At 35.9% G+C, this 27,091-nt stretch overlaps 3 protein-coding genes across 4 annotated transcripts in view; 1 reads left to right on the top strand and 2 right to left on the bottom strand.

The window, feature by feature from the left end:
• Nucleotides 1-872, bottom strand: part of senp7b (SUMO specific peptidase 7b) — a 41,326-nt gene extending 40,454 nt beyond the window's left edge. Inside the window, exon 1 of one of the 2 annotated variants that reach the window (XM_077226775.1) lies at nt 685-872. In XM_077226775.1, the coding sequence (XP_077082890.1) occupies nt 685-726 (42 nt within the window). In that variant the 5' untranslated portion in view covers nt 727-872. The remainder of the gene's footprint in view (nt 1-684) is intronic. The other variant, XM_077226776.1, reaches the window with a different exon arrangement.
• The window catches only part of LOC143736164 (CD276 antigen homolog), a 686,062-nt gene that overhangs the window by 20,356 nt on the left and 638,615 nt on the right, over nt 1-27,091 (bottom strand). The window lies entirely within an intron of this gene.
• On the top strand, nt 18,159-21,753 carry LOC143736146 (CD276 antigen homolog). Its single transcript, XM_077226767.1, has 4 exons — nt 18,159-18,300; nt 19,185-19,225; nt 19,322-19,642; nt 20,598-21,753. Exons 1-4 carry the CDS (start codon nt 18,290-18,292, stop codon nt 20,738-20,740), a joined length of 516 nt encoding a protein of 171 aa, XP_077082882.1. The 5' UTR covers nt 18,159-18,289; the 3' UTR covers nt 20,741-21,753.

Below are 27,091 nucleotides of genomic sequence, written 5' to 3'. Positions count from 1 at the left end.
ATACTTTGCAGTTTGATATTTAAAAAGGTACTGAGTGTTCAAAGTACAACATAAAAATAACAATAATAATAATAGTAATTATATTAATTGTGATATCGGCAGCCTGAATATTTTCAGTTCCTACTTTATTTTTACAAACCAAATCTAAATGCATAATTGAAGTCTTTCCAATTAGCTCCGGTTTGTGTAATCACTGTTTGATCTTTCTGTCTTCCATAATTACTATTCATGCAGATTTTAATTTAGAAATCAGTGTACTTCATCTGTAAGTAAACCACAGTGACCAAACCTGTGAAATATACCAGAACAATCAAATAACCTTAAACGTCCTCAAATACCTCATTCATGCGGGGTTGAAATTTGCAAGACTTTCTAGATGTTTATATCATATAGGTACAACCTGACAACCAAAACTACTGCCAAACTGCAAGTGTTTAACGTTACTGCATCAGACACTAATCAACCAGAGATTAGGGTAAAGATAAAAAACACCATGCACTAGCTGTAATCTTATGTAATAGAAATAATTATGATAATATAAGTGTCTAGAGCCTCTAGAGATCATGAACGTGATTCATATCAAACACTTTAAGCTTTTAGCATTGGCTATTGCACTCCAGGGCCATGAATATTACACATCTGAGCTGATATTGGTCTTACAAGCTTCATAAATATCATACTTACAGCACACACCTGTCTGAGAAGCGCTATATAAATATCAGGCATGGGCTATGAACGGGTAAAGGCACTGATAAATCATTCTGGTCAGCAGAATATCGATAAGTGCACTAAGAAGTGAGCATCCCTCTTTCTGTTTATGTCCGACGTTTTTTCCCGATTCTTCTTCTTCTTCTGTAGTTGAAAGTTGTGGCGGGTAAATAATCGGAATCAATATTGCGCCATCTGGTGTTCAGCTGGATTGTTTCTAATGCAGAAACATTCAAACACATTTGAAGATTATACCAAACTAATTATGCGGGGGGAAAAATCAAGAATTTCAACCTTTTAATGAAACATTTTTTTTTTCTTATTTACAATGCTCCACCTTTGTTGCCATAGGACATATCAGCAAACTTATCAAATTAAATATTAATAATTGATTTAATTTATTTATGTACTTTTTGGTTGGAATTTAAATTTCCTTTTTTGTAGGAAAATGTATTGTATATAATATGTATATATTATATAGCTTGAATAGCATATGATAGCAGGTTTATTATAGTCCATTAAAAAACTTGAAATAAGACTCAAAAGTAGTTAATACCATATAGCAACTGTCAAAATGATTGATTGACAGGTGGGCGTGGCTTTCCTTTGATCTTCCCCCGCCCCTTCCGGTTCCTCCCCTTCCTGTCCCGCCCCTTGTCCCGCCCCTTCCGGTTCATCCCCTTCCTGTTACCTTTGACCTAGTTCCGCCCCTTCCTGTTACCTTTGACCTAGTTCCGCCCCTTCCGGTTACAGCTTCTGTCAAAATGATGGATGTGTGACAGTTAGTTTGGTCGTTTGAAGTTCATTTGATCAAGAAAAGGGAGGTATTGGTCTTTGATATTAACATAAGCTTTGATGTTACAGTTACAAAGTGATGTGACAGTTAGTTTGAGATGTATTGGCTTTGATGGTGACAGTTACTTTGATTGTTTGAAGTTGGTGTTTTGGTCACCGCATCCCTGAGCTTTATCAAGGGGAGCTGTGAAAGTGATAAGAAAAAAATGTACAACTATTCACTGGACCAAGCATTATGTTCATTTAAATAAAATGGTGAAAGTTTATCTGTTCTTTAAAAGAATATAAAATAAAACCTCACACAAAAAGTTTAAATAAAATGGAGTCACAAAAATATTCCAAACAGTTAAAAATGTATTAGAGAGTTGAAGAAAAAACATACAGCTTATGTAAAACCTCACACAAAAAGTTTAAATAAAATGGAGCCACAAAAGTATTGCAAACAATCCAATGTATGAATGATCTGACTCTGTCTCAAAAACATAGGGAGCACGCGCGTCTATGTGTGTGTGTGTGTGTGTGTGTGTGTGTGTGTGTGTGTGTGTGTGTGTGTGTGTGTGTCAAAGCAGGAATTTCCCCACCTCCGCATTGCTGAGGACCTTGAAAGTTTATCTCACACAGAAGTTGAAAAAGCATTATGTTCATTTAAATGAAATGATTATAAAATTTACATTTAGTCATTCACAAATATTTGACACTGACTCAAGTTGAAAAACCATGCTGTTCAATTAAAAGTATATAAATTAAACAAAAATAAAATCATCTTACTGTTTCACCATGGTTGAAAAAAACCCACAAGTGTTTCCCCTGAAGCCTTTTCTCTCTGTCACACCAGTGTGTGGCTGGCCTGGTATCTGTTTTTGTGACACGTTCCTGAGCCCATTGAAAAGCATTGTGTTCCTATAGAAGTGTATAAATTAAAATATATCATATATAAAATAAATAGTTTACTAATTGTTGTTCATTTAAAATCTTACTAAATTACTGAAGTTGAAAATCATGCCGTGCATTAAAAAATCTTACTAAATTAATGAAGTTGAAAAGCATTCTGTTCATTTAAAATAAATAATTTACAAATTTACTGTACCAATTATGTTAGATTTAGATAAAAATAAAATCATCTTACATTTTCACCAGGGTTGAAGAAAAAAATCACACAGGTAGTGCCTGCCAGCATGGACAGTGTGCGTGACAAATAAGTGATATCATCGCTGTTTTCGAACCACCGGTAATAAATTACTTTTAATTCATAAGACTTATTTTCAGGAGTGACAGTTATCAAAAGGTCTGCCTAAATGCTGGGAATGTGAATTGGCCTTGAACCTGAACAGTTCCATTCATAGAGTACTGAAAGAATATAGTGGACACACAGCTCCGCCGTTTTCCCATAGTTTTCCACAGGCTCTTACTGTAAAAGGCTATAAAATAGCCAAGACACATGGTCGTGTGCCATACCCCATGTCTGGACCAAAAACTTTTGCACCCTCTCTTCTATGACCACCTCATCAAAAATGCAAAACAGTGAGTACTTTCTCTATAATTAATTTATGCTACGGTGCTGTTTATCTGTAATATGCAATGATGTTTAATCTGAAAAATTGTTTATACATAAGGAAAAGACGGTATAATTCATTAGTGGTGATACAGATATTAAAATGTATCTACTATATTAATTTATCAAAGTGGTTTAAGAATATGGAGCATTGTATTATGATATTGATGTGATACAGATATTAACATGTATCTACTATATTAATTTATCAAAGTATGATTTTTTTAAAAAAAATATGGAGCATTGTATTATGATATCGATGTGATACAGATATTAACACGTATCTACTATATTAATTTATCAAAGTATGATTTTTTTAAATATGGAGCATTGTATTATGATTATGTATTATGTTTTTTTTTAAACCATATTACAAAAGTATCAGTTTAACACGACTGTTTTACAGCAATGTTTATCCATATCACAAAAGTATCAGTTTAACATGACTGTTTTACAGCAATGTTTATTTTGCATTATGCTATGTTGTTTTAACTGTTGTATTTTTTATCCGATGTAACTAAAATCTGCAGCATTGTTTATTTAAGCTGCGGGGTTTCCATAAAGGACCTTAAAATAAATGTTTTGGATTTATTCATTTTTAAATCTTATTTAGAGATTATTTTAGTCAGACATGCTTATATGTGAATAGGCCTATTTAATTCCTCTTCAGTTACTTACTTCTTAAATTTTGCTAGGTTACTTTTTAATTCTTCTTTTACTCTGTCTTTGATTTTAACTTTTAGCAATTTGCATGATAAAATTGTTTAAAATGTAAGCTATAAATATGAATGGCACAATGTGATAACCAAAATATATAAAAGTCAAGTCAAAGCTATTTATATAGGCTAGCACTTTTCATTGCCATTTAAAATAACATGGTCTTTCCTTTTCTCTCTAGAGACAGCAAACACTGCAGGACAATCAGGCACCCAAGTAACATGTTAGTATGCTTTATATTTTATTTTTAATGAGAAAACATTATAGAGTGCAACAGGCGGTATCTGGGAGTAAAAACATTTACTTTCTCCATACGGAAATTAATTTAAAAGACAGACCTACTGTGAGCTAAGAGGTTGTTAATACATGGTATTTGCTTCTGATCAAGCCTTCAGCTTATTTTTTTTTTGTAATTAATCATGTTTTACAGTTGAACTCCAGGTGAATACTACATTACCCATGAGCCATGATGCTGTAGTGAAAATTATGTCAAACATAGTTTTTAAATTAAAAAAAAGCAACACACTCCAAAATAGCTCTGCCCCCTCCCATGAAGCACTGCGAATGACATAATCTCCCTACCCTCTCAAAATACTGAAATGTTTGTATAAGCTATATATGCGTATTTATATATAAATATATATATTTTTTAAAATCACTATGGGAAATAAGAATGAAAAAGGGGTGGGGGAGGCACTGTTGCACTCTATGTATAATGAACAATTGACAGATGAACTGACAGATATTTTATGTAAACAGGCAAAATCTCTGCATCTGATGGTGGCCATGTGTTTTCACCGATCATAACTGGTTTAACTCTTGGCTCCTTTGAGATCAACATGACTTCTGCCAAATCAAATGTACCGGCACATTGTAAGTGTAATAAAACAGTTTCGCCTATGTATTAAATTAATCTTAATTAACCAGTCCGAGTTAACTATTTGGGACCAATTTTAAGGAAGGTTACATTCTGGTCTAACAGTGTCATGTACAAATTTGCAATACAGAATTGTTTTGTGTTTTTGGTACTATTGGATCGAGTTTTGTAGAATTTATTTTATGTGCTGTCCTGCTCCTGGATTATTCAGACTCAGAATTGTAACTATTACTATAGCCTTTATCAGCCATTTATTTTACTGCAGACTTATCAACCTTATTTATTTACTGCAGATTTTATCAAAGCAACTAATTAACTCAATTCATGGCAGCAATAATTAAAGAAGAAAAAAAAAATGAACAATTGACAGATGAACTGACAGATATTTTATGTAAACAGGCAAAATCTCTACATCTGATGATGGCCATGTGTTTTCGCCGATCATAACTGGTTCAAGCTCCTTTGAGATCAATATGACTTCTGCCAAATCAAATGTGCCAGCAAATTGTAAGTGTAATACACGAGAAACTATTAAAACAGTTTTTTGCGTATGTAATGTATAAAATTAATCTTAATTAAGCAGTCCGAGTTAACTATTTGGGACTAATTTTAAGGAAAGTTACATTCTGATCTAACAGCATCATGTACAAATTTGAAATATTTTTGGTACTATTGGATCGAGTTTTGTAGAATAAACCCAGATTAATTTATTTTATGCGGTGTCATGCTCCTGGATTATTCAGACTCAGAATTGTAACTATAGCCTTTTATTTTACGGCACTTATTTATTTTACTACATATTTGATCAAAGCCAAATACTGTCCAAAAGGGACGACTGGGAAAGAAGAGAAACAGGTCAATACAAGGTTAGATTCAATCTTTATATTCTTTCCCATTTTGCCTTCATTTTCCTTTTCCTGTTTTAATTTTTCAATTTTTATATTCTCAGATCATCAAGGGTTTCTGAAAGCAAACACCAGTCAGTTGGTCGAAAAAATGAAGAACATTGATTCAATCATTGACAATCTTGATTGCTCAATGAATCAGTTACAAATGTGCGAGCGAATCCGACATGAAGACGAGGGAACCGCTGGACTATGTGAATTGTGAAAGCATTTTCAACGACCTGGTCAACGCTTTGTTCAAGCATGAAGAATCTCTCATGAAGAAACAGCAATAACCACTGTTGTAGCCTATTGTTTGGCATTATGTACTTAAATAGTTTTTTTTAAATAAAATGTTTTTAATAATTGATTGGTGATGGAGTTTTAATTTTTGTATTTAGAACCAAGTATATTGCACAAGTAAGAAGAAACCAAACTGGCCATATAATGATATATTGCACATAATAAACAATGGCAAAATTTGTATTCCTTAAAAAACAGGCAAGTTTTGAGAACCCTAATATTGGTGTAATCTCTGCGAGATCTCAACCACAAACGCAAAACTTTGTGGTGGGTGATACGGGCATAGCTTTACTAAAGGAAAATATTATGGAAGTAATTTTCAAACTATATTTTATTTATTTATATTATGGTTTTCATGTTGATTTAAAGTTTTTGTTATTAACTAATACCTTTATTTTTTACATCCAGCACAAAATTTTGTTCAAAAATCGTTCTCTGACCCCAAATAATCAGATAATGTTGTGTTCACAATCTATAATTAGATATTCTCCTGCTTAGTATGTGTGTAAATAGTTGTGCTTAAATATTTGGATGTATTTTTACAAGCCAACATATTTTGTCACACTGTAGCGATTTTTATATAACATATTTTGTCACACACTTGTAAAGACTATGGCCTACCTTTAAAACATAATCTTTATACAGGAATCACCCGTGTCCAAAACATCCATGTAAGATTCAAAAGACCAAATCACTAAGAAGACAGGGGATGAAAAGCACCGTTTATAATAATTACACAAAGTATTAATGCAAAAAGTAAGTGTATGCTGTTTCACACTTAAACTATTACAACAGAATCACATCTGACTATGCAGATAAAATTGCACAAAAGTAAATTCTAGTGATCAACTTGCTAAAGAGTCAATACAACATGAGCCATTTAAAGCAAATACGAAAAGCCACTTGTGATCAGTTTTGTATGTTTGTAATTGACATTTTATATAGTCAATTAGGCCGTTTACATCTTGCTTCTTTTTGTTTTTGTACAGTTTGCAAAAACTATAGGCTCCGAGCGTGGTCAAACATATAGGAATTTATGAAAAACATGAACAGATATTTCTACATGAGATATTTCTTTTAGAACATCTTTCAGCTATGTCTACGAAACATCGACATGAAAGATGAGTATTGCTGTTTTTCTGTTACCTATAAAACTATTATACTTCAAACTCGTCTAGCTATTGCCCATTTCACAGCACAGTCATAGATACACAGTTATTTTATGCATGTGGCTAAACAACGGTTAAGCTAATGAATTACCGGCTATATTTTTACGTGAATGGCGGGATGATTCATTTTTTAATCCGTCTACACCGATACTTTGACACAAGAGTTTTAGGTCTGATCCAGAAAACAGACGGTAAGCAGTAAGTTATGAAAACATGTGATAAGCAGTTTTGGCCTCATCATCAAAAAGTTTTAACATAGCGCAAGTTTCAATTGTTTGATAAACTATCTAACGATTATACCTAATTATCAACAGTTATATGTGAAACAAGCTCAGTCACATTAGAGTTGGATTCTTGTTTATATTGTACATTGTTATTGAACCGCATGTTTAACAGTGCTAGTGTTCTTAAATTGTTTACCGCGGTTTCATTTCGAACAACACTATCGTAACACTTATCGTATCGCCGGGTGTGTTTTGTATGGTGTCTTCCCTACACTTTCACCCCATGGATATCTGTTTCCTACAGTTAGCTGTAGTGAACTCTAGGTCTTCTCTTTGTTCATATACGACAGTATGCATATGAATCGGCTTGATTTAATAAAATGATGGTTTAAACCACATAATTTTATTATACCATTTTTAAATAGCGCTTAAATGTACATTTTATATTTTAACTCTTTATGCAAATATAGAATAGAATAGGCCTACCGCACAAGGATCTCTGAAATATTTTTTTCGTGTAAAACATCTATGTAGATCTATCTATGTTTTTAAAAATACAAAGAAATCTTTCTACCAGCGACCCTCAAAACACAGTGCATCCGTGTACGATGATTGATCAGAAAATTTCTTTTGTCACTTTTTCTGAATAATCTCACCAAGTGCTTGATAACTATTGAAGTTATTAAACAACCCTGAATTCGGTTACTCAATAATGCGATATTGATATCACGTTTTAATGTCAACTCAATGCGCTAAAGGTCTATAACTGAACTTTAACATCTTAATAGTTGGTAAAAGTTCACTTAAAGTCTGCGCAAAATAAAATACATCCTAGCTACTTTCTAAACGCTTTTTACGGAACTTGTCGGGAAGATTCACCCATCCATATGTTTTGAACTTTTAATGTTTAATCAACATTTTGTTGGAAAACATATGGTGGATTTACTCAACTTTTTATGTCAACAGGTTCTACAGGGTAATGTTGCATTTAATTTACATTGTTTATTTCAGTAAACTTCAGTTTATTACATGAGATTAATTCAATGCCATTTAGTTGAATCAGGTTAACATTCTTAATTTAGTCCAAAACTATTAAGTTCAAATAATCCAATTGTTTCGTTTATTTAGGGATTGTGTTCAACAACCTTTACAAATATATCTAATAAGATAACCTTTTACAAAATCTTTACTCGGTAAAGACTCTTATTGGTTTTGTCGCATCCAATGCATCCCCAAAGTAGTTGTTTTTATAATGATTAAAACCGCTTTAATTATTATTATCATGGTCTACACTTTATGGTAAAACACTAACATATCAGAAACTCTTTTAAATATAAACATTAACAAATCAACGATTTTTTATCTTGCTGAAAAACGCATTAACAACGCTTTATTTCAAATTGTACTCCCCTATACAGCATGATGGGAAGGGGAAATCCATAGGATCTCTGAAATATTTAATCTCTTAAATATTCTCATCTAGTATTTATTCATTAAATTATTAATGTGCAAGAATCAAGACTTATAATACAATTTTATTATAAAATTGTGAAACTCCAAAGCTCCGACACGGTCGCAAAGAATGATGAGTTAAGTGACACAATCTTTTATTTCAACAGTATTGTTCTTTACAAAATTATGATAGACCGGCATTACATATACATAAAGTAGACAATAACTCCATTTATTTGTGATCCAGCCAGAATAGAAAGTTTCTGCACGCTACCATGTTTTGGTCTAGGGTATAGCTAACAAGGCCTTCAACTATTTCGCCAAGATCTGTTTTGGCATTTTTTGACAACAGTGACACACAGAGATCTGTTACAAACGTACACATACAGAGTAGTTCGTCGACTTCGAATTCCTCACGAGATTCAAGCATTACATCCAGAACTTCTCTGAGGATTACGCCGATCGGTTCTTTGCCGTTTAAAAACATGGGCGTCACATCTGTCCAGGATCCCACCAAGCCTCTTATGACATCCATTTCTTTTTTGAGATTTTTCACACGTTTGGTATCCCTCGCACAATCGTTATTCTCATCACACGCAGCCTCGATGATCCTGTGCATCAAGCTAACCATCGGGCCTCTAAAATGATCTTTAAACATAGAGTCTACCGTATCTCTTAAACGACAGCCATTCCCCGTGGTGCACTCACACGCCAGATGATACTTGTGTCCCGCATCGCCAGAACTCGACGGGGAGTCGCTCTCCATCAGCTTTTGCGTCGCCATTTCTGAAGTTTTCAGATTTTTCGGTCCCCTATTCGATGGTGAAAGATTCTGTTAGTTCCAGAAATCTCTTGAGCGAGTCCTTGCAGCACAATCGTCCAGGCCTTGTGCGTTAACGCTTGGAAGTTTGTGTTTTTGGGTCTGAAGCGTGAGTCGAAGAAGCGTAGTTTGCGTCAGGCTCAGACAAACAGGAACTTCTGATCAATTCCTTCGACTTTTGATCGATGAGATGTTGCAGTAGCAGTAGAGATGTAGCACAGCGTTTTTACGATTTTGAATCCATTTGAAGCAACCGTGTGTAACGTCGAAACCAGGTTTAGCAGCGTTACCACCACACACACACAAACAGTTAGGAGAAACCGGCTTGTATGCGATAACTGAGGCTGGGCTCTGTGTAGAGTTTATCAGGACAACTGATAGTGCTCAGCCCGCCCCGTAGGAGGAGTTGTATAGGGGTGTCATCGTCATGACGTCGTAAACCGCTACGTAGGATTAAAGCCTCATTGAATCAGAAGTAAAGTCATGGAGAAGTTATGCATATACTGCCAGAGAGAATTCAGCCGAAAATTATTTTACGATACTGTTCAGTTTATTTAAAAAATACTTTTCATTTAACACCGTTGTATTAGCTTTCTCATTCAAAGTCATGTTGAAAGAACCTGTTTCAGTTAAGTAAACCAAAAAATTACTTAAGTAAATGAAGTTAAATCATTACAATACTTTTCAAACATTTTACTTTATCCATTTGAGTCGAGATTACACAAATGAGTTTAATTAAAATAGCTATATAGAAAACTAGGAACAGTACAATTTGAAATAAAGCGTTGTTAATGCGTTTTTCAGCAAGATAAAAAATCGTTGATTTGTTAATGTTTATATTTAAAAGAGTTTCTGATATGTTAGTGTTTTACCATAAAGTGTAGACCATGATAATAATAATTAAAGCGGTTTTAATCATTATAAAAACAACTACTTTGGGGATGCATTGGATGCGACAAAACCAATAAGAGTCTTTACCGAGTAAAGATTTTGTAAAAGGTTATCTTATTAGATATATTTGTAAAGGTTGTTGAACACAATCCCTAAATAAACGAAACAATTGGATTATTTGAACTTAATAGTTTTGGACTAAATTAAGAATGTTAACCTGATTCAACTAAATGGCATTGAATTAATCTCATGTAATAAACTGAAGTTTACTGAAATAAACAATGTAAATTAAATGCAACATTACCCTGTAGAACCTGTTGACATAAAAAGTTGAGTAAATCCACCATATGTTTTCCAACAAAATGTTGATTAAACATTAAAAGTTCAAAACATATGGATGGGTGAATCTTCCCGACAAGTTCCGTAAAAAGCGTTTAGAAAGTAGCTAGGATGTATTTTATTTTGCGCAGACTTTAAGTGAACTTTTACCAACTATTAAGATGTTAAAGTTCAGTTATAGACCTTTAGCGCATTGAGTTGACATTAAAACGTGATATCAATATCGCATTATTGAGTAACCGAATTCAGGGTTGTTTAATAACTTCAATAGTTATCAAGCACTTGGTGAGATTATTCAGAAAAAGTGACAAAAGAAATTTTCTGATCAATCATCGTACACGGATGCACTGTGTTTTGAGGGTCGCTGGTAGAAAGATTTCTTTGTATTTTTAAAAACATAGATAGATCTACATAGATGTTTTACACGAAAAAAATATTTCAGAGATCCTTGTGCGGTAGGCCTATTCTATTCTATATTTGCATAAAGAGTTAAAATATAAAATGTACATTTAAGCGCTATTTAAAAATGGTATAATAAAATTATGTGGTTTAAACCATCATTTTATTAAATCAAGCCGATTCATATGCATACTGTCGTATATGAACAAAGAGAAGACCTAGAGTTCACTACAGCTAACTGTAGGAAACAGATATCCATGGGGTGAAAGTGTAGGGAAGACACCATACAAAACACACCCGGCGATACGATAAGTGTTACGATAGTGTTGTTCGAAATGAAACCGCGGTAAACAATTTAAGAACACTAGCACTGTTAAACATGCGGTTCAATAACAATGTACAATATAAACAAGAATCCAACTCTAATGTGACTGAGCTTGTTTCACATATAACTGTTGATAATTAGGTATAATCGTTAGATAGTTTATCAAACAATTGAAACTTGCGCTATGTTAAAACTTTTTGATGATGAGGCCAAAACTGCTTATCACATGTTTTCATAACTTACTGCTTACCGTCTGTTTTCTGGATCAGACCTAAAACTCTTGTGTCAAAGTATCGGTGTAGACGGATTAAAAAATGAATCATCCCGCCATTCACGTAAAAATATAGCCGGTAATTCATTAGCTTAACCGTTGTTTAGCCACATGCATAAAATAACTGTGTATCTATGACTGTGCTGTGAAATGGGCAATAGCTAGACGAGTTTGAAGTATAATAGTTTTATAGGTAACAGAAAAACAGCAATACTCATCTTTCATGTCGATGTTTCGTAGACATAGCTGAAAGATGTTCTAAAAGAAATATCTCATGTAGAAATATCTGTTCATGTTTTTCATAAATTCCTATATGTTTGACCACGCTCGGAGCCTATAGTTTTTGCAAACTGTACAAAAACAAAAAGAAGCAAGATGTAAACGGCCTAATTGACTATATAAAATGTCAATTACAAACATACAAAACTGATCACAAGTGGCTTTTCGTATTTGCTTTAAATGGCTCATGTTGTATTGACTCTTTAGCAAGTTGATCACTAGAATTTACTTTTGTGCAATTTTATCTGCATAGTCAGATGTGATTCTGTTGTAATAGTTTAAGTGTGAAACAGCATACACTTACTTTTTGCATTAATACTTTGTGTAATTATTATAAACGGTGCTTTTCATCCCCTGTCTTCTTAGTGATTTGGTCTTTTGAATCTTACATGGATGTTTTGGACACGGGTGATTCCTGTATAAAGATTATGTTTTAAAGGTAGGCCATAGTCTTTACAAGTGTGTGACAAAATATGTTATATAAAAATCGCTACAGTGTGACAAAATATGTTGGCTTGTAAAAATACATCCAAATATTTAAGCACAACTATTTACACACATACTAAGCAGGAGAATATCTAATTATAGATTGTGAACACAACATTATCTGATTATTTGGGGTCAGAGAACGATTTTTGAACAAAATTTTGTGCTGGATGTAAAAAATAAAGGTATTAGTTAATAACAAAAACTTTAAATCAACATGAAAACCATAATATAAATAAATAAAATATAGTTTGAAAATTACTTCCATAATATTTTCCTTTAGTAAAGCTATGCCCGTATCACCCACCACAAAGTTTTGCGTTTGTGGTTGAGATCTCGCAGAGATTACACCAATATTAGGGTTCTCAAAACTTGCCTGTTTTTTAAGGAATACAAATTTTGCCATTGTTTATTATGTGCAATATATCATTATATGGCCAGTTTGGTTTCTTCTTACTTGTGCAATATACTTGGTTCTAAATACAAAAATTAAAACTCCATCACCAATCAATTATTAAAAACATTTTATTTAAAAAAAACTATTTAAGTACATAATGCCAAACAATAGGCTACAACAGTGGTTATTGCTGTTTCTTCATGAGAGATTCTTCATGCTTGAACAAAGCGTTGACCAGGTCGTTGAAAATGCTTTCACAATTCACATAGTCCAGCGGTTCCCTCGTCTTCATGTCGGATTCGCTCGCACATTTGTAACTGATTCATTGAGCAATCAAGATTGTCAATGATTGAATCAATGTTCTTCATTTTTTCGACCAACTGACTGGTGTTTGCTTTCAGAAACCCTTGATGATCTGAGAATATAAAAATTGAAAAATTAAAACAGGAAAAGGAAAATGAAGGCAAAATGGGAAAGAATATAAAGATTGAATCTAACCTTGTATTGACCTGTTTCTCTTCTTTCCCAGTCGTCCCTTTTGGACAGTATTTGGCTTTGATCAAATATGTAGTAAAATAAATAAGTGCCGTAAAATAAAAGGCTATAGTTACAATTCTGAGTCTGAATAATCCAGGAGCATGACACCGCATAAAATAAATTAATCTGGGTTTATTCTACAAAACTCGATCCAATAGTACCAAAAATATTTCAAATTTGTACATGATGCTGTTAGATCAGAATGTAACTTTCCTTAAAATTAGTCCCAAATAGTTAACTCGGACTGCTTAATTAAGATTAATTTTATACATTACATACGCAAAAAACTGTTTTAATAGTTTCTCGTGTATTACACTTACAATTTGCTGGCACATTTGATTTGGCAGAAGTCATATTGATCTCAAAGGAGCTTGAACCAGTTATGATCGGCGAAAACACATGGCCATCATCAGATGTAGAGATTTTGCCTGTTTACATAAAATATCTGTCAGTTCATCTGTCAATTGTTCATTTTTTTTTTCTTCTTTAATTATTGCTGCCATGAATTGAGTTAATTAGTTGCTTTGATAAAATCTGCAGTAAATAAATAAGGTTGATAAGTCTGCAGTAAAATAAATGGCTGATAAAGGCTATAGTAATAGTTACAATTCTGAGTCTGAATAATCCAGGAGCAGGACAGCACATAAAATAAATTCTACAAAACTCGATCCAATAGTACCAAAAACACAAAACAATTCTGTATTGCAAATTTGTACATGACACTGTTAGACCAGAATGTAACCTTCCTTAAAATTGGTCCCAAATAGTTAACTCGGACTGGTTAATTAAGATTAATTTAATACATAGGCGAAACTGTTTTATTACACTTACAATGTGCCGGTACATTTGATTTGGCAGAAGTCATGTTGATCTCAAAGGAGCCAAGAGTTAAACCAGTTATGATCGGTGAAAACACATGGCCACCATCAGATGCAGAGATTTTGCCTGTTTACATAAAATATCTGTCAGTTCATCTGTCAATTGTTCATTATACATAGAGTGCAACAGTGCCTCCCCCACCCCTTTTTCATTCTTATTTCCCATAGTGATTTTAAAAAATATATATATTTATATATAAATACGCATATATAGCTTATACAAACATTTCAGTATTTTGAGAGGGTAGGGAGATTATGTCATTCGCAGTGCTTCATGGGAGGGGGCAGAGCTATTTTGGAGTGTGTTGCTTTTTTTTAATTTAAAAACTATGTTTGACATAATTTTCACTACAGCATCATGGCTCATGGGTAATGTAGTATTCACCTGGAGTTCAACTGTAAAACATGATTAATTACAAAAAAAAAATAAGCTGAAGGCTTGATCAGAAGCAAATACCATGTATTAACAACCTCTTAGCTCACAGTAGGTCTGTCTTTTAAATTAATTTCCGTATGGAGAAAGTAAATGTTTTTACTCCCAGATACCGCCTGTTGCACTCTATAATGTTTTCTCATTAAAAATAAAATATAAAGCATACTAACATGTTACTTGGGTGCCTGATTGTCCTGCAGTGTTTGCTGTCTCTAGAGAGAAAAGGAAAGACCATGTTATTTTAAATGGCAATGAAAAGTGCTAGCCTATATAAATAGCTTTGACTTGACTTTTATATATTTTGGTTATCACATTGTGCCATTCATATTTATAGCTTACATTTTAAACAATTTTATCATGCAAATTGCTAAAAGTTAAAATCAAAGACAGAGTAAAAGAAGAATTAAAAAGTAACCTAGCAAAATTTAAGAAGTAAGTAACTGAAGAGGAATTAAATAGGCCTATTCACATATAAGCATGTCTGACTAAAATAATCTCTAAATAAGATTTAAAAATGAATAAATCCAAAACATTTATTTTAAGGTCCTTTATGGAAACCCCGCAGCTTAAATAAACAATGCTGCAGATTTTAGTTACATCGGATAAAAAATACAACAGTTAAAACAACATAGCATAATGCAAAATAAACATTGCTGTAAAACAGTCATGTTAAACTGATACTTTTGTGATATGGATAAACATTGCTGTAAAACAGTCGTGTTAAACTGATACTTTTGTAATATGGTTTAAAAAAAAACATAATACATAATCATAATACAATGCTCCATATTTAAAAAAATCATACTTTGATAAATTAATATAGTAGATACGTGTTAATATCTGTATCACATCGATATCATAATACAATGCTCCATATTTTTTTTAAAAAAATCATACTTTGATAAATTAATATAGTAGATACATGTTAATATCTGTATCACATCAATATCATAATACAATGCTCCATATTCTTAAACCACTTTGATAAATTAATATAGTAGATACATTTTAATATCTGTATCACCACTAATGAATTATACCGTCTTTTCCTTATGTATAAACAATTTTTCAGATTAAACATCATTGCATATTACAGATAAACAGCACCGTAGCATAAATTAATTATAGAGAAAGTACTCACTGTTTTGCATTTTTGATGAGGTGGTCATAGAAGAGAGGGTGCAAAAGTTTTTGGTCCAGACATGGGGTATGGCACACGACCATGTGTCTTGGCTATTTTATAGCCTTTTACAGTAAGAGCCTGTGGAAAACTATGGGAAAACGGCGGAGCTGTGTGTCCACTATATTCTTTCAGTACTCTATGAATGGAACTGTTCAGGTTCAAGGCCAATTCACATTCCCAGCATTTAGGCAGACCTTTTGATAACTGTCACTCCTGAAAATAAGTCTTATGAATTAAAAGTAATTTATTACCGGTGGTTCGAAAACAGCGATGATATCACTTATTTGTCACGCACACTGTCCATGCTGGCAGGCACTACCTGTGTGATTTTTTTCTTCAACCCTGGTGAAAATGTAAGATGATTTTATTTTTATCTAAATCTAACATAATTGGTACAGTAAATTTGTAAATTATTTATTTTAAATGAACAGAATGCTTTTCAACTTCATTAATTTAGTAAGATTTTTTAATGCACGGCATGATTTTCAACTTCAGTAATTTAGTAAGATTTTAAATGAACAACAATTAGTAAACTATTTATTTTATATATGATATATTTTAATTTATACACTTCTATAGGAACACAATGCTTTTCAATGGGCTCAGGAACGTGTCACAAAAACAGATACCAGGCCAGCCACACACTGGTGTGACAGAGAGAAAAGGCTTCAGGGGAAACACTTGTGGGTTTTTTTCAACCATGGTGAAACAGTAAGATGATTTTATTTTTGTTTAATTTATATACTTTTAATTGAACAGCATGGTTTTTCAACTTGAGTCAGTGTCAAATATTTGTGAATGACTAAATGTAAATTTTATAATCATTTCATTTAAATGAACATAATGCTTTTTCAACTTCTGTGTGAGATAAACTTTCAAGGTCCTCAGCAATGCGGAGGTGGGGAAATTCCTGCTTTGACACACACACACACACACACACACACACACACACACACACACACACACACACACACACATAGACGCGCGTGCTCCCTATGTTTTTGAGACAGAGTCAGATCATTCATACATTGGATTGTTTGCAATACTTTTGTGGCTCCATTTTATTTAAACTTTTTGTGTGAGGTTTTACATAAGCTGTATGTTTTTTCTTCAACTCTCTAATACATTTTTAACTGTTTGGAATATTTTTGTGACTCCATTTTATTTAAACTTTTTGTGTGAGGTTTTATTTTATATTCTTTTAAAGAACAGATAAACTTTCACCATTTTATTTAAATGAACATAATGCTTGGTCCAGTGAATAGTTGTACATTTTTTTCTTATCACTTTCACAGCTCCCCTTGATAAAGCTCAGGGATGCGGTGACCAAAACACCAACTTCAAACAATCAAAGTAACTGTCACCATCAAAGCCAATACATCTCAAACTAACTGTCACATCACTTTGTAACTGTAACATCAAAGCTTATGTTAATATCAAAGACCAATACCTCCCTTTTCTTGATCAAATGAACTTCAAACGACCAAACTAACTGTCACACATCCATCATTTTGACAGAAGCTGTAACCGGAAGGGGCGGAACTAGGTCAAAGGTAACAGGAAGGGGCGGAACTAGGTCAAAGGTAACAGGAAGGGGATGAACCGGAAGGGGCGGGACAAGGGGCGGGACAGGAAGGGGAGGAACCGGAAGGGGCGGGGGAAGATCAAAGGAAAGCCACGCCCACCTGTCAATCAATCATTTTGACAGTTGCTATATGGTATTAACTACTCTCAAATAACATAATATTGGAAAAATATATATCTAATTATAATTATAAACTCTAAATTTAAAATGAAAATGTGAAATATAAAATTTACCAAAAAAAATAATATTGGCTATTAATGAAAACTCTTATCTCAAGGATACTAAAATAACTTGGCTTAAGATCATGACAAAAAGCAGCATTGTCTAATGTGTTTCATATGCCCATATCAGCTAGTATATTGAGACATATCTTAGTGGAAATAGCTGGTGTTACTGATTTTATTTTGTCAGTTATGTGTTCATTTTTGCAGTATGTGGCTCATCTGATTTTCACTTTTCACTTACAAGGTAAGCATTTTAAATTAAATTATTCAAAAATGAATTAAACAATGCCTATGCCTATATAACAAACACACCAATGATCACATACAAAACATATGTAGTATAATTTATATATATATATATATATATATATGTGTGTGTGTGTATATATATCAAACAATTTAAAGAGATGAAAATAACAAAGGCAACGAACGAACGAACTACGCATGCGCAACCAGCTAAATGGAAATTATATGGACACGCTTCACTTTTAAAGTTCTGCTGAAATTTCAGCTTAATTCCTCCAATAACTATTTGTTTATATTATTATAATTTTGTACATCATGTTCAAAAGGTACGTTGTGCTGAAATTGTCGTCGTAGTAGACATCTTTATCCTCTGGCCTTCAGAACAAGGCGCATTGTTAGGATTAACGTTAGCTGGATGCTGCTTTGTGCTAGCTGCTTCAGCCAGTATCTGTAATTATTCCTACATTTACGATGATAACGTGTCCTAAATATTCCGAGCAACGGAGAAATGTAATTTCCAATTAATAAGTAAAAAAAAATAATAGTCCGTCTGTATGCGCAGATATGCCTACATTAGCTGTTAATTATAATAACTAGCTTGCCAGGCTACTTAAACATAATCCAACAATTCATGAAAACTAAATTAAAGTAAATCACATGTTATCGAATATATTAATGCCTATAGCATATAACTTAAATTGTATGACGTGCTGATACAGTTTATGTGTTTGTATTATTGTAGGCTATCTGACGTGAATCTGCACCTGTTGCTCTAATGTCAGATCAATTCATCATAATACAGTATATTGATGAATGCAAGACTTGCATTGTATAATGCAAGAATCTGGTTTAAAAATGTTAAATAATCTAAACAAACCGTTGTCGATTACCATTGGTGTAAATGTATATAAATTTGAAACTGCACAACATTTTTGCACAAAACAACTGTAACGTTATCTTCACACTTCTACAAAAGCCGACTGTCAATATAAACTGCACTACTAGATCTTTCATCACCCACTTTTGTCATCGTAAATGAGGTTTTGTTGACATCAGTGTCCCTGCAACACCTGTTGTTGAAGTCTCAGTCCCTCATGAAAAGATATTTCTAACTCGTACCCTGATTCATATCTTTAATATTGGGAATAGTAGTTATCACAGTTTAATGTTTCTGTATGACTGTTTTTGTGTTTGTTTGTTTTTTTTGCAGTGTGTTGCTCGTCTGTTTCTTTTTATTAGTTCTGAATGAAGGTAAGCACATACTATTGCAGATATTTATTTAAATCAGCTTGGAAGTAAACATTGACTTAGTCTTTCACGTTCATGGTCTGTCTCTGTTTGTTTCAGCATCTGTGCAGGAAACCGTTCAGGTTTTTATCGGAGATTCCGTAGTTTTGCCGTGTCATTCTCCCAGGCAACCTACTATCTTAACTGCACACTGGAGATATGAGGACAGCAAGAATGTTTATGACATACAAGATGGCGTAGTATCGACTAAGGAGCAGGACGCAGTGTACAAAAGCAGAACTGCAAGTTTTCCTGCAGAATATTCAAAAGGAAACTTCTCCCTCATACTTAGGAAACTTCAGGATATTGACACAGGGTCGTTCTGCTGCTTCCTCCCTGAATTTAATTCTCTTCGACTATGCACAGTGCTTCAAGTCAAAGGTGCGATGAATTGGTTGCCATTATTAGCTCTTAAAATTCTTGACGTTAAACATCAGTAATTGGGATTTAAGTGTGGAGTAAGGAGCAGTGTGTGTTTTTTCCCATGATGAAATATTTTCTCTTATCCCAGTTTAATGTGGAAAGACAACTTAACAGTAAGCTGTCCGTAGGTTGACGTCCTGAATGTAAACGCTGGGGTTTGGTTGCACTTTCATGTTTTTTGTTGAAGTAGCCCTATACAGTTCATTTCTGCCTCGACCAATGGTGTGAATTTGGGACGGGGCCATCTGAAATAAGCTGTTTAGTGAGGAAGTGTACTGTGACCGAGAAGTTCAACACAGCGAGTCTGGGACCAAAAAATAAAACATTTTTGAAAACAAAAACAAAAACGAAAAAAAAAAAAAATATATATATATATATATATATATATCAAAAATATTGATTTGAGAAACAAAATAACCACCCTGAAACAATACATTCTAAAATAAAAATAAAAAAAATGGTTTGACAAACCAAATAACATACTATAAACCAAATAACAAATTAATATATAGCAAAATGACAAATTTGACAAAAAATTTAAACAAAATAACCTCTTCTAAAACAAAATAACCAGTTTGGCAAACAAAATAAGACTATAAAACAAATAAATGAATATTAAAAAAAAAAACTAATTTGACAAAAAATGTAAACAAAATACTTCTAAAACAAAATAACAAATCTGAGAAAATAAATTCTTAAACAAAATGGTCCGTGTAACTTCCGACAATTTGTTTTGTGAAACCTGATGGGAAACAATCATTCTTGCAATTTCGTTTGGTGTTGTTGCTTTTGGCACAGACCTTACACACTTCTCTGGAGTTTAAGTGCATTTCCTAATGATCGTCTACACTGTGAGTCGGTACAAGCCTATTTGCTACTGTTTTTTCATCCTTTTATTGTTTTTGTGTTTTAGAGAAACCAATGGGAATCCAAGAGAAGCCGGGCTCAAACCGTGGCGTTGAATCCAAAGCAGAGAGGATTTCCTCTCTGTTGATTCCTTTCTTCGCTGGTACTATTCTGCTCTGGTTGTGTGAGTGGGGATTCTGGGTAATGTAGCAGAAAGCACACACTTTTGTGTGATCTGCACAGTGCATATTTGAGTCTAACAAGTCTTCATGGAAACAAAATCTGTTGAATTAGGACCAAATTGCTGGACCAGAGTAAGAACCACAAAATTACATTTTATGTACAGTAGTTCATCAAGATGTAACTTTCATCTACATTTAAACACACGACATATCTGACGTTACGGGCAAATGCTATAAACTCAGTTTGTTCACTGGACTGCACTTTAGTTTCCACCATTCAGCTCGCAAAACAATAAAAATCTGGCTTTCCGGAACATTTCCAGTGACAAAAGCAATAAATGTTTGGCATTAATTAACACTTAACAGTGTTCATGCACTTAAATGAAAATATGGCATCTTCCCTGACGAGTTTAATCGTTTGCGTTTTTCAGTAATCTTGATGATTTGATGTGATGCAGTGCTTTTGTTATGCGATACTAGTGAAGTTGTTTACTAAATTATTTACAGATTGTAACTACAGCTGTTTACAGCAATTCTGCTGCACTAGGTTTATTTTTGTATTTATTTATTTAATTTAGATAATTTATTGCACCTATTTAATTTATTTAACTTATTCCAACATGTGTCATGTAAACCTGTCAAAACTGAAGCTGTGTAACAATATGATGCCTGGAACAGTGCAAGTAAATGTGTTCTGGTATCTTCTGTCTGTTGTTGTTTTTTACTAGTTTTTGACTAAATTAAACTGCATAACGTTTGACTACTAAGCATTTTCATCAAAATTAAAGGTGGGATCAAGAGTGCATTCTGACCAAGAACTGTCAATCATATCAGAAAAGGCCGTCTGATTGACATGTAAAGGGACCAATCAGTTTGTTGTATTTTCATGTCACTTAGAGGCGGGTTGATCTGAAATCGATGATGTCACAATATTAAGCACATATTTTGATGAGTACCATGTGAAACCTCCATTTTCTTAGTGTACCAGTTCTGTAACTCTTTAATGTCTTGTGTTCAGGAATAAATGACCCATCCTCCTTATTCCATTTCTTCTTCCACCTGCAGTATCATCCTCCATCAGTCGAGATATATCCAGCTGCAGACCCGCAGCACCACCAGTTTCAGAACCCCAGTGCCAGAACCCCAGCGCCAGAACCGGAAGTGAGGGAGGGGCGGAATTATTTACAATGACACAAGCATGGTTATTTTTGCAAGTATTTAAAAATATTAAAAAATTGTTGCACCTTTTAAATAATATTTAGGGTATGTTTTTATTACACAGTGAGTCACTGCTCGTTGTATGAACTATAACTGGTATGTGACAAATAAAGAGCAAGACAGTGCTCGTGTTGTTTGAAGACGTGAGAGTGCGCGCGCGCGGCCGGGGCTCTCTCACTCTCTGCTCGTTAAGCGCCCTGTCATGCGCAGCAGTCATTCTATTCCGCCAAAAAGCGGACGATCTGACGGGTTTTAGAAGATTTAATACAACCTGAAACTAAAAAACAGACCCGACCTCTATTTGAGACCGGACTTATATTTACCCAGACCTGCAGCCACACCAGGCGTGAAAAGAGACAATCGTCTATTTGGGACTCGGCTATTATTTGAAGTACGGTACATTTTTATGGTTTCTTTTAAAACAATGCCGGATTTTCTCTCTCTTTTTAGATTTTTGACATTATTTTACATAAAGAAAAATGCATGCTGCACATGTTCTTGTGAAATAAAGTATATTTTATATAAAATGACCACAAGTTTCAAGCATTATTTTCACGATCAGGAAGTAACTCTCATAATACAATAAAACGGATAACTATATAGAATTATATTACACAAAATCAATGTTTTAAATGCTTATTGTACTATACCTTAATGTATCATTATAATAGGTATAAAGTATGACATTTCGTGTGTAATAATGACGTTTCGTGTCTAAGTAAATTACGCTCCAAAACGTTAGGTGGCGTTACTCGGTTTAGAACGTAAGCTCCGCCCCTCACTTCCGGTCCTGGCGCTGGTGTTAGAACGTAAGGTCCGCCCCTTACTTCCGGTTCTGGCGCTGGGGTTCTGAAACTGGTGGTGCTGCGGGTCTGCAGCTGGATACTATTGGAGAAGTCTGCATGTTCCACAACAGAAATTGTCCAATAATAGGGGATAAAGTATGTTCAGATGTCAGCGTGGCGACTACTCTTATTTTTTTCTAAAACACTGACATGTTCTTATACGTTTTAATGTATTTGTAGAAACTACTATTCCTGTCTTAGTGCAACTTCTATAAATGTATGGATCATACATCACTACTTGATATAGTGCTATTTGGTATTTTTTGACAGTGTCATTTTAATTCACTGTACAATTTAATCACCTTTATTAGAAATCATAATATTGTACGTAACTGATCATTTTAAAGAACGTCATGATTAGTTAATAATTCAAAGGCATTACCCCAAACAATTGTTTTGGGTGTACAAGTTATATATTTTTTTGCATTATAGATGTAGCCTGTTTGAAAGATCAGGGCTATAAAGAAAATACACACTGGTAAAATGGTGAGTTTCATATTTGTATTATTTTTTTATTATTATATTTTTTTTTTTTTCTAAAAAGAAAATGTTTGTTTAAAAGTTTTGTCAATGTAAGCTTTGTAACAAGTGTGTATGTAAAGTTTGGTAAAAAAAAAATGTGGAAAATTGTATGTGTCTGCGCTTGGCAAATGAGAGCAGTTGCTACCGGGGATTGAGGGGGATCACCGGAGAGAGAGAGAGAACAACGATCGAGGGAAGGAGATAAGAGTGCGTGATCATTTTTTGGATGTGCGTTAATTTATTTTGGACAGAAACTAATCCCTCTCTGCGCTGTCCGAACTGTTTTTTTTACCAGTTTCGTTACGAAATTTCGAGTGGTGGAGGACTGTTGTTTAGAAATTTCGGAAATTTCGACGGAGAGCGGAGGACTCGTTCGGGGCTCATGGCGGACATTCACCCAAGGCCTAACGGAGGACTGATTCATCGAGCATCGTCGATTTGAGATTGTTCAATTCTGATTTTTGTTTCGGTTTGAAGACAATTATTCTGGACCTTGGACTGCCCTCGCACATTACAGGTGTGCATGCAGATGAGTGAGTACAGTTGGACTGAGATCTGTTGAATATCAAATCTTTTGGAGGAAAAGTGCACCAACGGTTCATGGCAATTTCAAATGCACTGGTTTAGAGACTAAGTTTGCGGGTTCTCACGTTTGTTTCATATCTGTTTTTGATACCTGTGAACAAGATTTGTAATGAGGGAACTGATTATCAAAGACTCGGTTTAAGGAAACGAATCAGTTAAGAGTCATTTGATTGCGACTGAGTCAATTTAGGAGTCATTTGATTGCGACTGAGTCAATTTAGGAGTCATTTGATTACTACTGAGTCAATTTAGGAGTCATTTGATTGCGACTGAGTCAATTTAAGAGTCATTTGATCACAACTGAGTTAATTTAGGAGTCATTTGATTGCGACTGAGTCAATTTAAGAGTCATTTCATGACAACTGAGTCAGTTCAGGAGTCATTTGATTATATTTAAGGACATTTTAGTTATTTTGTTTCGAAGGAGTACATTTAAGAGTCATATGTTCGAATAAGTATACATTGATATTAATAAGAGCAATTCGCTTGTATTAGAGGAAACTGTTTTTTTTTTGTCTGACTATTTTAAGTCACTGAAGTACTGAATTTTGGGTTTTTGGCATTATTTAAATGTGGTAACCTTGTATTGCATTGTGGGTTTTCCCTGAATCATTCAAGATTCCATCACTGTGTAGGTGAATTATTCTGTAGTTCCCTTTCAAGGCGGTCACTTCGACATTTACGTCGATGACGTAGTATGGGAACTCCTCCCCTTCTTCACTTCTGCTGAAATCTTATGGGCTAACGCCAGCTGGAGACAGCTGGCCAATTGACGCAAAATATGCAAATACTGACACGCCTGCTGGCAGTATAATTGCATACGCACGTCAATTGCATCAGAATCCTTTTCTTCACGCTCAAATCGACGTGTGCTTCGAATTGGAAGATATTCTACAAATCTCGCCATCGTCGAAGGTGCATCTAAAGATACCTCACTGTCTTTGGCATCCGATGGCATCCATCTGTAACTTGTGCTCGGAGCCTATTGTGGCGCCCGACACCCATTTGTTCTGCGTTGCTTGCATGGGCCTGGCCCACGCCGAGATGGCCCTGTCGGACGACCTCGCGTGCGCCCACTGCGCGGACATGCCAGTGCGCGCCCTTAAGGCCAGGAGAGAAACGGCTCGAGCAGCTGCAGGGATTGGGCCCACTGCCGCCAGCGAGCCGCTGGTGGGCCCACCCACCCCCAGGGAAAGGGAGCTCGACGCCGTCAGCTTCTCGGACGCTAGCTTCCGCCCCCCCCGCGACGTCGCGGATTTCATCTCCTTTGGAGCTAGCGAGGAACAGGACGCCATGTCCCTCTCAGCGTCGGAGAAGGACTGGGGATCCCAGCAGGCCGCACCTCCCGAGCAAGGGAGCCCTGACCTCCAGGAGGAGCTCTTTAGGGTCCTTACTAAGGCCGTCGCCGAGTTGGACCTTTCGTGGGACGCACCGGATGAGCCAGCTAAGAGCAAGTTGGACATGTGGTTCCTTCAGTCGAGCCGCCGCCAGGCCGCGTCGAAGAGGGGAACCCCGTTTTTCCCAGACGTCCACGTTTTCTGGTCGTCCTCCACAGGCACCTGTGGCTGACACTGTCTGATGTCAAGGATTCCGACCGGAAAACCCTGCTTAATGCTCCCATCACCCCAGCCGGTCTCTTTGGGAACGCGGTGGAGGCTGTCACGGAGCGTTTCTCGAAGACCCAGAAACGCGCTAAAGCTATGAGCCACGTGATCCCGCGTCGAGCGCCCCCAGCTCGTCAGCGTTCGCGCTCGTCATCGGCTAGCCGGGGCCAGCCCCAGAGCTCGGTGAGACAATCGGCTGCGCCGCGCACCGAGCCGGATGCTCGCGCTTCCCGGGGCAGGCAGTGGCAGGGCCAGAGAAGGAGCCCGCGCCGAGGGAAGGTCAGCGCGCCCCCCTCCGCGTCAAAGCCTTCTTCCTGACGGAGTGGCCAAGAGGAAGAGAGAGCGCGAAGGAGGACCGGACTCCAAGCGCCGTGTTCTTATGCATCGTGTCCCTCATGTTCAGTCGAGCGACGATGGCATATGTGTGAATGTTGTTTGTTCAAACAAAAAATTAATAAAAGCATGTATCCCTTCACAAAAAGAGCTTTTTCTTCCTCTTACACCTCACATTGTGTCACCCGCCCTTTCACGAGACAGCGCAGGGTCACACTCGATGACTATAATGGCATCTCATGGGCACGAGATCGCCAGCACTACACTCAGCCCACTGCGAGCCGCACTCCCACCAGGGCTATCAGCCTCGCGGGAGTGCGGCTCCAGTCTAAACACCACACTGGGGGCGGCTATGACCGCAGTTCGAGCTCGCACTCTGAGTCATTTTCTAGGTGCGTGGGAATCAATTCCAGGCATTTCACCGTGGGTGTTGGGCTTAATTCGACACGGGTATTCACTTCAGTTCAGACGCAGACCACCCCGTTTCAACGGCGTGATCCCGTCATTAACTTTGCCCCAAAACGTTCCCGTTCTGAGACAGGAAGTTCTCAGTCTGCTCGAGAAAGGAGCGATAGAACCGGTTCCCCCGATCGAGAGGGAGAGCGGTTTCTACAGCCGCTACTTTGTGGTACCCAAGAGAGGGGGGGGGTCTCCGTCCGATCCTGGACCTGAGACCCATAAACCGAGCACTTCACAAGCGCGCGTTCAAAATGACAACTTTGAAGCAGATTCTGGCGCAGGTTCGTCCCGGGGATTGGTTCGCTTCAGTGGATTTAAAGGACGCGTACTTTCATATCCAGATAGCAGCGCGTCACAGACGCTTTCTGAGGTTCGCGTTCGAGGGCACAGCTTATCAGTACTCAGTACTCCCGTTCGGACTGGCTCTGGCCCCCCGCACCTTTTTGAAGTGTGTGGACGCGGCGCTTTCTCCCCTCAGGTCGAGCGGAATGCGCATCCTAAATTATCTGGACGATTGGTTGATTCTAGCCCACTCGCGAGAGGTGCTAATCGGTCATGTGGAAATACTACTTCGTCACCTGGACTCGCTGGGGATGCGTGTAAACGAACAGAAAAGCGTGTTCACACCGAGTCAGACCACAACATTTCTGGGAGTGTGCTTGAACTCTATAACGATGCGAGCCCATCTCTCTCAAGAGCGCATAAGGTCTCTGACATTGTCTCTGGACTGTTTCAGACCGGGCAGGTCTGTGCCACTAAAGGAATTTTAGAGGCTGTTAGGTCTGTTGGCGGCAGCCTCCCCAGTGTGTCATC

The sequence above is a fragment of the Siphateles boraxobius genome, unplaced genomic scaffold, assembly GCF_051911475.1.
Source record: "Siphateles boraxobius isolate OS27281-9 unplaced genomic scaffold, OSU_SipBor_1 13, whole genome shotgun sequence".
Taxonomy (NCBI): domain Eukaryota; kingdom Metazoa; phylum Chordata; class Actinopteri; order Cypriniformes; family Leuciscidae; genus Siphateles; species Siphateles boraxobius.
The sequence above is the reverse complement of the archived record's forward strand: the minus strand, read 5'-3'. Positions and strand labels throughout refer to the sequence as shown.

Excerpts from the sequence above, each read along its gene's own strand:
- LOC143736146 (XM_077226767.1), top strand. Across the intron at positions 19,226-19,321 it reads TTTATTAGTTCTGAATGAAG|CATCTGTGCAGGAAACCGTT; the intron begins GTAAGCACATAC and ends TGTTTGTTTCAG. Across the intron at positions 19,643-20,597 it reads CACAGTGCTTCAAGTCAAAG|AGAAACCAATGGGAATCCAA; the intron begins GTGCGATGAATT and ends TTTGTGTTTTAG.